General features: G+C 41.6%; 1 protein-coding gene across 4 annotated transcripts in view; it reads right to left on the reverse strand.

The window, feature by feature from the left end:
* Window positions 1-729: 729 nt before the first annotated feature.
* LOC141175855 (uncharacterized) overlaps window positions 730-12,569 on the reverse strand; it is a 60,647-nt gene continuing 48,807 nt past the window's right edge. For all 4 annotated transcript variants that reach the window (XM_073659811.1, XM_073659808.1, XM_073659809.1 and 1 more), the window contains 7 exons: window positions 10,688-10,762; window positions 10,198-10,269; window positions 8,942-9,037; window positions 8,784-8,834; window positions 8,567-8,647; window positions 8,179-8,206; window positions 730-1,635 (listed from right to left, as the gene is read on the reverse strand). In XM_073659811.1, coding sequence (XP_073515912.1) covers window positions 1,481-1,635; window positions 8,179-8,206; window positions 8,567-8,647; window positions 8,784-8,834; window positions 8,942-9,037; window positions 10,198-10,269; window positions 10,688-10,762 — 558 coding nt within the window. In that variant the 3' untranslated portion in view covers window positions 730-1,480. The remainder of the gene's footprint in view (window positions 1,636-8,178; window positions 8,207-8,566; window positions 8,648-8,783; window positions 8,835-8,941; window positions 9,038-10,197; window positions 10,270-10,687; window positions 10,763-12,569) is intronic.

A 12,569-nucleotide genomic window follows, 5' to 3' on the forward strand; every position in this document is an offset into this window, starting at 1 on the left:
AAGACAACTGGCTGAAGAAGCCTCCTCTCAGCAATCTTCCACCTTCCCTCTTCTCAGTCTTACCTCTGGCTATAAGACAACTGTCTGAAGAAGAAGCCTCCTCCCAAAGTTAAACCCCTACTATTATTGGTTATCTGCTAGCTAAACATGAAAGATTTCGAGGAAATTAATATCCTCATATTTTTTGTTCCAAATACATAATTTTGCAGCTTTCTCTGCTTCCAGATGGGTGACTGACTTATGCATCTACTGCTCATCAACAGCAACTGTGATTACTCAAAATTACTTCCAAGCAGGGTTGGACTGGCCCATCGGTGAACAGATGAATCCCCCGGTGGGCCCCTATGAACCCTTCCGTTGTAATATATTTTAATATAAAATTAATTACACTCCTAGCAAAAGCGATTTTTACATACCGCAATAATGGAAAACACTAACACATACTTATGATATGTCGGTTGTAGGTGTATGGAACAGACTCAGGAGCTGAGCTTGCTTCATTTTCGGTGGGTGCCAGATGTGTTATGCAGCCGGCACTTGTTGTTAACAGCAGCGACCGGAGCTAGATTAACCATTTAATTTCAATGAAAGCAGCATTTAACGGAATGATTGCATGAGATGATGGGGAGTGGATGAGACACTGTACCCGGGGGCCTAACAAATCTCTTTAAAAGAGATTCAAATATTCAAGGTAGATTAAAGAATAACAGTAAAAAGTTAATTGAAAAAATGCTTTAAAAATATTTATTATAAATATTTTTTTATCCCAATTAAAAATAAATTAAAAAAAAAATATATAAAAATATTTGTTATTGTCATGTCCATAAAATTCCAATTTATCAAAATAAAAAAATCTTTAACCCAAAACACTGAAATAAAAGTAAAACGTCAAAATTGCAGTTTTTAGATCATTCCACCAATCTCTCCCGTACCCCCAAAAATTGTAATAAAAATAAATCAAAGTGTCGCATTTAGTCCATAACGTTATCAATGAGTATTTCAGCTCGGCATGCAAAAAAACACAGCTCCATCAACGAATAAAATAAAAAAAGGTACAGACTCAAAGCAAATTACACACAAAACAAAAGTTATGGTTCTTGGAACACGGGAAGGAAAAATATAGTCAGGTCATGAAAGGGAGCAATTATAGTGTGTGCAGAAGTTGAAAGGCAATCGGACGCTGAAGTGTAAGGGGGCCAAATAAGTGCCTTTAACCCATATGAGAAAAACAATATTATTAAAGACCTGTGATAGTTGGGTTCCCGGTAGAGATTTTGCAATGTGACCTACGAGCTTCACGTTACGCAACTTTCATGCAAGCTCAATTTTTGGTGTCAACAATCCAACTTCAATTCAAGTTGGTATCATCAAGATACCAACTTGTAGACCATATTATATATTAATACATTAATTATATTGACAGTCATACCAAAATAGAGCAGTATAGTAAAATATGAAACTATATAGCATTATTGTCCTGTTACAGATTAAAAAAATGTGCATGTCTAAGTATAGGCCCTGCTTCAGTGTTGCTGGCATCTCCTTCACTTTTGTTGGTTATTTTGTCTTCAAATAAAGGTTTTGTTATTGGCACGACTTTAACTAAGTGCTGTATCCAACGTTGATAATCAGAACCTGAAAAAGACCAGGACAAGTAGTCATTTTATACATTATATAATGAAGGGTAAGTTCAGATCCTCCAAGGACGAAGACCAAAGAACAAGCCTTCAAGAGACTTCAAGGTTGTATCAAGTTAAGAAGTTATCTTCAATCCATAGGATAGGGGACACATTCCAGATCACTCTGGGTTCGACCACTAGGACCCCCTGCCTATCCCCAGAACAGGCCTGTCTGAATGTAGTGGAGGTCAACCTTAAGCATCTCCACTACATTCATTCCCTATGAGACTGCAGGAGAAAGCCGAGTAGAGAATTAATGGAGTGGAGGATTGCATGCATTACCTCCTCTACACTCAGACGGGGCTCTGAAGAATCCCATCTGAGTGTAGGCCAAGCATGCACTCCTCCACTCCATTTAATGGGTTGTCTGGTGAAAATAAGTTATCACTCCATAGGATAGGTGATAAGTTATAACTTGTTGATCGGTGGGGGTCCGACCACTGGGAACAGCACCGATCAACAGAACTATTAACTTTCATCCATGTAGGAATGAAACCCACAGCGCACACGTGATTGATTGCTGCTCCATTCATTCCCTATGGGGCGGTCAAGTGCTATATTCTTTTTCCATCAGTCTCATAGAGACTGAATGGAGCGGTGGCCGGGCATTCAACCTGCTGCTCCATTTTGGATAAAAGTGCCCTATAGGAGATAAAAAATTCCTAGTTCTGCAGATTGGTGTGAATCCCAACAGCCAGACACTTGCTGGTAAATAAGATATAACCTATCCTATGAATTGGGGTATAACTTGATTTCAATGGACGACCCCTCAACACTCTCCCACAGTGTCAAAGAATTAATCCAGCAGAGGTGTGCAAGCTCGACCTCCGCTACAATCAGATGGGGCTCTTCAAAAGCCCAGTTCTCTGATTCGGAGGGGGTTCCATTGGTCGGACCTCCAGTGATCGGAAAGTTATCCCTTATCCTATGCATAGTCAGAAACTTCCAAACTCAGTACAACTCTTTAAATCTAATGTGAGGCCTCAGCGTACCATGCTTCATTTTTAAAGTGCTCCTGTCAAAATTACCTTTTGATATGTGATAGTAATATGCCTAGAAATATGTGATATGCAGAAGTAGTGTTGTGCTCCAGAAGCATCCAGCAACTAGAGGGGTTAACATAGTCACAGGAGACAGGGAGTGTTTTAACAGATCCCCACTGGGATTGTGGGGATGTTGTTTACTGTCTGGCTAGAGCTGAAGAGAAAGGTGGTGTGGTTCATCAAATCAGAATACAGTGTGTGTCCACTGTCTAAGATGTGGTGAGTAAGGACATTATGCCAAGGAATGCCAATGGTCACAGTCGTGTGGGTTAAAAGACAGGAGTTTGCCAGTGCGGGGCGACTGGTAATCGCGACACGGAGAAGGCCCCAGAAGCAAATCCAAACCTCACCAAACCTCAGAAAGGCGCATGAGGTAAAACGGCTGCGTTAGTACTATCCCCAAGTGTGTTCCAATCTACAACAGCTGCAAGGGAGACATGGGCATAAGTTACTTAATGCCCAGTGCGGAGGTCAAACAATGTACTCCTGGGAGGCGGATTCCTCGGTCAGTAAAGATAGCCTCTGTTAAATATTAATTACGGATATTCATTTTATTCTTAATTCTGAATTCTGTACTATACATTGCATAAGATTGCATCAGCCATCGTGCTAGGGTTTCTAGATGACATGCGCTATTTGTGTGTGTATTTTTAGTTCACTACCATATACAGAAGAACAGGTGCTGTGGGGGGGCCTATAAAAGCCCATGTTAGAGACAGGGGGGGCGCTTGCCATTCCACAGGACACAGGACGAGGATCTGTGTGTAAAACAGCTGCTGATGTAGGCCAAGGAAACATGTTCTTTACCCGGACACGTGCTGGACACAGATAGACGCAATCTACCATCCAGGATCCCAGGGAAAGATGGGTGAATCTCAATTATTAAGCTAATTATGGACAAATGGACAATCACTCTGTAACTATTAACTATTTTATTTATCTTCTGCAATCATTCTTTTTAATGGACAATCCAAGAATAAATCAATAGATTTTTTTATAAGAATATCGTGATAGTCATTAATTGATAACATCGATAGGAAAATTATACAGAAAGAAGTATTTTTTTACAGCCTCATCAGCCTAATCGGTGAAAGGTGCTTTATACAGTGCCAGCTAGATGTTCTCCTGGTAAAAGCACTGTGGGACACAGGAGCCCAAGCGAGCCTTTTAAATGAAGAATGGAGAAAGCGCTACCTGCCACATACCTGCCTTCAGTCGCTAAAAGAACTCTTAGGACCAGTGGAACTCCACGGCAAAGCTGTCAACCAGACCGAAATCCCTTTCATTGGCTGGGTGGAAGTGATTTTCCAACTGAGGGCCACGAAGAACAGCAACACCATTGAGCTTTTGGTACTTTTTCTCGTTACCAGTGATCAGAACATGGCAGAGGATCCTATCCTGGGTTATAATGTAATCAGTGAGGTCATCACAAAACACAAGTCAGGAACACTGGTGGTGGATGCAATTGCCACATCGCTTGCCATACCCAATGCGTAAATCATACCATCAAGGGTTTGTTGAAGAGTCCAGTAGACCTTTGACAGCATTTATCACATCGTGGGGGTTATATGAGTGGATCTGCATACTGTTTGGGCTCAGTTCAGCTCCAGCAGAATTCTAGAGAAGCATGGAGACATGTTTAGAAGGATTGAGGGACGATATCTGCCAGCCGTACTTGGATGACAATGTGGTGTACAGCAAAACCTTCCGGAAGCATGTTGAACACGTGAGGACCGTATTACAGCGGTATCAACAACACGGAGTTAAGTTGACCCCAAAGAAGTGTGAACTGTTCAAAAGGCAAGTCCGATTTCTAGGGAAAATTGTGTCCAGAGAAGGATATACTATGGACCCAGCAGAAATCGCTCCGGTACTGGCCTTAAAAGACAAGCGGCCCTCTACCGTCGGGGAGTTGAGGCAGATATTAGGATTCCTCTCCTACTACCGTACTTATGTTCAGAACTTCTCCAGGATTGCCGCCCCACTATACCTCCTCTTAGGGGGGAAAGATAGAGTCAACAACACCCACGGAGAAAAAGAAGAACGCGGGTAGGACCGGGCTTTTAAAGAAACAATGCCGTTTTGTCCCAAATTGGAGTTCCTGGCATTGAAATGGGCTATCTGTGAACAGTTTATAGATTATCTCTATTACAGCAAAGAATTTGAGGTATTCACTGACAACAACCCTTTGACCTATTTCCTCACTACAGCCAAACTGAATGCAACGGGTCAGAGATGGGTCGCTGAACTAGCTGACTTCAATTTCAGCATCAAGTACAGGCCAGGAAAATGCAATGCAGATGCTCATGGATTGTCGAGAATGCCACTAGAGCCTGAGGAGTTCATGCAAGAATGCTCGGAGGAAATCAGTCTGGAAGCAATGGAGAGCACTACCCAAGCAGTACAAGCTTATCTAGAGGAAGACACACCATTGTGGTGTCGGTTGACGGTGGAAACCACCATAAAAGTGAGAGAACAAGATCATCCCCTGTCTATTCAACAACTACTAAAAGGAAAAATCCATAGAGCATAATGGGAAGATCAGATAATTGGTAGAATACTACTTTATGTGGACCAAATTCGGTTCCCAATTAAACGGGGGAGAGATAATGAGTCACCAGCAGTATCTGTTTCAGTTAAAGAATGGACGAAGCTCTACCTCAGTGAAGACGGTATCCTGTATCGTATAGGAGGACAAAACCAGCAGTACAGTATTCCGTAGGTTGGTCTTCAAAGAACTTCATGAAAACATGGGACACCTGGGAGTGGAAAGGACAACAAACTTGATCTGTGAACGGTTCTTCTGGTCGTACATGCAGAGAGATATTGAGAGGTACGTGACCAGGGAGTGTGGGTATCTGAAAGATAAACGTCCCAACACATCAACCCAGGCACCTATGGGCAATATCCAAATTACGTATCCGTTCGAGATGGTCTCAATAGACTTTCTACATCTCGAGAAGTGCAAGGGTGGCTATGAATACATCTTGGTGGTGATTTTACTTGATTTGCTCAAGCATATGCCACCACCAATAAATTGGGTAGAACAGCGGCAGAGAAGATCTTCAGTGATTTTGCTTTGAGGTTTGGGTTCCCTACGAGGTTACACCACGACCAAGGAAGAGAATTTGAGACCAGCTCTTTGCCAAGCTAGGAAAGTACTGTAGAATTCAGAGGTCCCACACAACGCCCTTTCACCCAGAGGGTAATAGACAAGTGGAACGTTTTAACCAGACATTATTGTCGATGTTGCGCACTTTAACAGCTGATGAGAAGAAAGACTGGAAGAATTCTCTGTCAAAAGTGGTACATGCCTATAACTGTACATAGCGATGCAACGGGTTACTCACCCTTCTTCCTATTGTATGGATGATCGCCAACACTGCCAGTCGACATCATGTTCGATATTCCGGTGTCAGAGACTTACAGAACTTATCCGGAGTATGTTCGGAAATGGAAGGAATGGATGTCAGAGCATACAACATAGCGTCCAAAGTGGTTACGCAAGGACAGAGCAAGAGTAAGGAGTACTATGATCAAAAATGTTATAGAGCAGTATTGGCACTGGAAAGCTGGGTGCTAGTCAAGAACGTACATGAGAAAGGCGGTCCAGGAAAACTTCATTCATACTGGGTAGACAAAGTGTATGTGGTCGTAAGGAGGAAAGCTGATGACAGCCCAGTGTATGAAATCCAATTGGAAACGGGAGACAAGAAAACCAGAATAGTCCATTGGAATTTACTACTACCCTGTGATTATCTCCCACGACAACAAGACTTCCCAGAAGTAGACCGACATTGTCCGAGATCGACTAAGGGACCAGAACAAGACTGAAGCTCCGGAGGTGGATAGTGACCTCGAAAGTTCCGATGAAGAAGAACCCACCGTTGTATTTCTCAGACCGGCAAGGAGATGGATGTACCTTCCTCAGGAGAGTGAACTAAGTCCTGAGGCTCCAGAGTTTGTACCAAGAAGTACAGATGAAGTCCAATTCAGATCTGACAATCGAACACCGGTCCCTGAAGAGACCGAACGACACTCAGGAGGAGCGGAATTACTAGACCGTGAAGAAACAGGCGATTCAGGAACTTACAGAGGCAGCTCAAAGCAGAATCTCAAGAAGCACGGAAATGAGTGCGGCGGAAGAAACTCCTGTGACCGAAGAACCCATGGTATCTGAGGAATAACTCACCAGGAGGATGTCAACTCGAGAAGTGAGGAGGCCCGTGATGCTGACGTATGAGACACTTGGTGAACCGAGTCAAGTGCCAAGGACTGTCGACTGGAAACAGGCATCTCTGCCAATGGACCAGGTAATCCCACTGGAGTGCTATTCACCACTGAGAGGCAGTATGGAAGATGTTGCCTACTGGAAAGACTTGTTTTAATGCTTTGATTTTCCTTAAAACACTTTGTAGAAACAAAGAACTGTTAAAGCCTAGTGAGAGAGAGCTGGTTGAAGACATACGAAAAGCTCCAGCTGAAGAGATGCTGATTGTTTTAATTGTGTTAATTGTTTATTTCTTACAGGCGTCCTACAAGTAAAAGGTCGTAAGAATAGGTTGTTATCAATGTTTATGAACGTTATACCAATTTGACAATGCCAATCTGTATATGAAGTTAATCAACTTTCACCACTGTCTCAGAATTGGTCAGATTGACCAATTAATACGAATGTCGAGGATGACATTCAAAAAGGAGGGAAGAGTATGACATGCAGAAGTAGTGCTGTGCTCCAGAAGCATCCAGCAACTATTAGAAGTAACACAAGCACAGGAGACAGGAAGTGTTGTGCTTCAGAAGCATCCAGCAATTAGATGGGTTAAACAGTCACAGGAGACAGGGAGTGTTTTAGCAGAGCCCCATGGGGATTGTGGGGAAGTTGTTTACTGTCTGGCTAGAGCCAAAGAGAAAGGTGGTGTATGATCTGCATCTCACAGAAGGCAAGGGAACAGAATTCAGGTCAGGAGGGAAGCTAAACACAGGTCAGATAGACTCCCTGAGCTAACAGTGCTGAGTATTATCGGGCAGAAAGATAAGGACTGGAAGGAATCCTGTCATAGGAATTATCTCCCTCATCAAACCCTCCCCCCTCCATCTCCATGCAGGATATAGAATGCTGTGTACTATTGAGTCCTTGTGAAGGAAAAACCTGTGGTTGTGTATGCATTAAAAGTGTGCCGTTCTGTGCTACTGGATAGACTGTGTACTACTGTGCTGCAAAGGAGATTGTACTGTTTTGTGGACTTGTTTCATCAGAGGACCAAACTTGCAAAGACAGGGGTCTTCAAGAGGGTCCCAGCTGCCATGGCGACCCATTAGCATCCTGCATACACATTGTGGTGGGGGGGGGTAGCGATGGCGGCCACACTTGCTATCTAGCCACATACATCCCCTCAGTCCATGTGACATATATTTACGTTAAATGGTCTCAATTGGGTTATAGTAAAACTCACCAGATGAACCATAGGTTGATGATTTAACCTAAAAAAAAATTCCATAGTTAGACCAGAAAATCTAGATAAAAAATCTGCCATGTCTGCAATGTATACAATCCGTGCGATCATTCCCTTACATTGATTTAAAACACAAGACTGTCATTTTGTTTTCTTCTCCATAACAACCAATCACAGCACAGCTTTCATCTCAGCAGAGCTGTTTAAACAATGAAAGCTGAGTTCTGATTGGTTGCCATGGGAAACACAGACATTTGTTTTTCAGACAGTTTTGATAAATGAGGCCTAGTGTTTTTCTAACATTTTTCAGCCATTTTTATGGCAGGAAAAATGCTGCAGGGGGCTGTAGACTATTTTTTTGTTGTTGCCACAATATGTGAGGACTTACATCATCTGTAGAGGAGGAATTAGGAATTCTTGGTGGTATAGGCGGGGGATTTTGGTCACTGTACATATTATATATCTCCTCCTGTAATATAACAATGGTGTGATGAGAAGAAAAACATAGCAAAGTGTAGTTACCCTTATTTCCCAATGATATTAATTTTCTCCGCCACGTTCCAACCCCGTAATGCAGCCCAGACACCCTGTCATATAATACTTACAGGGGACCGGACCACGGCAAGCAGATACAATTCCTTCGTATTAGAGGGGATCTGTAAAATATTAATTGTTAGCAGAAAGAAATCCGTAATAGTCAGACTATGGTGACCGCACTCTAATCTCTTATTTTTTATTTATTTTGTATTCAGTTGCTACTTACCGAATCTTCACCGATTAGAATAGGGATTGTCCGCAGCTCGGGTGGTTGGACAGGAGCATTTTCATTTGTTGGTTCTGCTTGTACATTACCAGGCATCTGCAAAAAATATTAATTTTGGTGATTTCAACAAGTAAGCAATAGTTCTTTCTTTATTATATTTCAAAATTCTTCCCCCTCTGCAAATGTAATAACCCCTTTAAAACGTACCTTCACTTTTAAACATAATATTCTGGGTCACATTTTTACTTCTGCGACAATAAATCTGAAATATTGTACTGATTTCGAGTTATATCCTGTATTATACTCCAGAGCTGCACTCACTGTTCTACTGGTGCAGTCACTGTGTACATACATTACATTACTGATCCTGAGTTACATCCTGCATTATACTGCAGAGCTGCACTCACTATTCTGCCGGTGCAGTCACTGTGTACATACATTACATTACTTACCATGTACTGATCCTGAGTTACCTCCTGCATTATACTCCAGAGCGGCACTCACTATTCTGCTGGTGCAGTCACTGTGTACATACATTACATTACTGATCCTGAGTCACATCCTGTATTATACTCCAGAGCTGCACTCACTATTCTGCTGGTGCAGTCACTGTGTACATACATTACATTACTGATCCTGAGTTACATCCTGTATTATACTCCAGAGCTGCACTCACTATTCTGCTGGTGCAGTCACTGTGTACATACATTACATTACTGATCCTGAGTTACATCCTGTATTATACTCCAGAGCTGCACTCACTATTCTGCTGGTGCAGTCACTGTGTACATACATTACATTACTGATCCTGTGCTGATCCTGAGTTACCTCCTGTATTATACTCCAGAGCTGCACTCACTATTCTGCTGGTGCAGTCACTGTGTACATACATTACTTTACTGATCCTGTACTGATCCTGAGTTACCGCCTGCATTATACTCCAGAGCTGCACTCACTATTCTGCTGGTGCAGTCACTGTGTACATTACATTACATTACTGATCCTGAGTTACATCCTGTATTATACTCCAGAGCTGCACTCACTATTCTACTGGTGCAGTCACAGTGTACATACATTACTGATCCTGAGTTACATCCTGCATTATACTCCAGAGCTGCACTCACTATTCTGCTTGTAGGGCCAATGTATACATACATTACATTATTGATCCTGAGATACTTCTTGTGAAGGATAGTGTGCTCTGCACCCACATCATCCCAACCCAGAACTGAACCAGTCTACTATTTAGCACTTACGTTGTTTGCAAGCAAATGACTACTTATAAAACGGTCATAATAGTTTTCCATTGGCTCAGAAGCGTTAGGATTCTGCAAAAATATTATTAAAATATTAATGGTTAACGATATACACATATACATATTATATATAAAACATTCAAGTGTAACGGTAAATCAAGTGGCAAATAAAGTGAACAACTGATTATCTCGTGAGAAGGACATCTGTCAGGGTTATCAGGCAGCAAGTGAACACTCAGTTCTTGAAGTTGATATGTTGGAAGCAGGAAAAACGGGCAAGTGTAAGGAGCCAGATTTTGATGCCCCATTTGCTGGGTCAGAACCTCCCCATTGGGTCTTGTGGGGGTGTTTCCAATCAGGGCTGGACTGGCCATCTGGCAATTCTGGCAAATGCCAGAGGGGCCCGTACAGCCATGGGCCTTATAAACTGCAACTCTGTTAACAGTATCGACATTTTTGTGAAAGAGCTGTAAAACATATAAACACTTACGGTATTTGCAGGGTTTGTGCCAGGATCTGAGGTTGTCGGAGGAATATTGACATAAGTTCTTCCTGGAAAAGTTGTCTATAAGAAGAATAGTTGATAAGTATATACAGTATAAGTGTGATATAAACTGTGAAGTAAGGTGAACGTTATGAATAAGGTCATATAGGTCATATAGGTCTTATGTCACCTTTTTGACATGCTCCTATGTCACAGGGTTGGACTGAGCCAAAAGAGAACAAATAGGCCCAGGCTTATTACATCAGATCCAGTGGACAGCCTCATCAAAACGTTACAGTTTTAAATGTGGTTTTATTAACATTTCCATTGATTTTAACAAAAACACAACAGATGGAGCTTTCTATGCTAAAAAAATAATGCAGGAATGGTATTTTATATGCAAAATCAAACCCAAAAACATTATTGCTGGAGACAAGTCAGTGCCCATGGAAATCCACAAGCACACACGTGTCAAACCAGCAACATAGCTCCAGAACACATGAACAACAAAAGACAGGAATGGAGCTTTACAAAATGCAAATAGAAAAGGAATTTTATTATTAGTATAAATACATTAAAAAGATACATGTAGGATCCATAAGAGGGAATATGAATAATGATGTGTGCAAAAAGAGCAGAAACCCCCCAACAACAGGCCTCAGGTAGGCATCATTAAAGTGCAAAACATGATGCACAGCAAGTAATATACACTAAGCACGCCCAACCACTCAAGACATGAACAGGGGAGCAAAAACTATTGCTACAGTACCCCATAATCTATACAAAATCTGAAAGCAATAATGGGCAAAAGGCAATGCAAGTGGATACACACAAAGCTGAATAGTAAAACATCAAAAAAAGTAGTCAAGGCACTAACCCAAGGGCTGAAAACTCCCCGAATGGGGAAGGGAAGAGTACAAAAGATGCAAAAAACACCTACCCAACGCGCGTTTCGCGTGGACAATGCGACTCTTCCCTTCCCCATTCGGGGAGTTTTCAGCCCTTGGGTTAGTGCCTTGACTACTTTTTTTGATGTTTTACTATTCAGCTTTGTGTGTATCCACTTGCATTGCCTTTTGCCCATTATTGCTTTCAGATTTTGTATAGATTATGGGGTACTGTAGCAATAGTTTTTGCTCCCCTGTTCATGTCTTGAGTGGTTGGGCGTGCTTAGTGTATATTACTTGCTGTACATCATGTTTTGCACTTTAATGATGCCTACCTGAGGCCTGTTGTTGGGGGGTTTCTGCTCTTTTTGCACACATCATTATTCATATTCCCTCTTATGGATCCTACATGTATCTTTTTAATGTATTTATACTAATAATAAAATTCCTTTTCTATTTGCATTTTGTAAAGCTCCATTCCTGTCTTTTGTTGTTCATGGTATTTTATATGTGTGAAGAAGTCCCAAGTTTATGAATAATGGCATTACACATGTATAATTAGAGCAAGCTTCACTTATATAGTACATTAGATCTGGGAGAACGGCAAGGTTACTAGGTCAGTTGCAGTTGAAACTTTGATGCCCTATGGCTTACTGTGTGTCTCTTAATTTAAAGACTATGGACACCTTTCTATTAATATTTTTTTAACAATCATTGGCTTCCAGAATGTATAAATAGGCAGCTAGTCTTCATGAAAAAAAAATCCTATTTTACTACAGTAGAGTCTGTGCAACTCCTTTACATAGCTGGCTGTGCAGCTGATCACATAAAACTGACAGCACACTGCTCCTGATCGCAGTAAGAACTAGACTGTTATCGTCTGCTCTCCCTTCTCTCTGCAGACTGAAACTTTTATAATTGAAAATAACCATTGGCATGTAGTCTAAAACCTTTAAACTTTGGGCAAAGACCCAACATGCTTTATAAGATGTGCAATGCGA

The sequence above is a fragment of the Phyllobates terribilis genome, unplaced genomic scaffold, assembly GCF_046119375.1.
Source record: "Phyllobates terribilis strain yellow unplaced genomic scaffold, ASM4611937v1 Scaffold_14__1_contigs__length_39327217, whole genome shotgun sequence".
NCBI lineage: Eukaryota > Metazoa > Chordata > Amphibia > Anura > Dendrobatidae > Phyllobates > Phyllobates terribilis.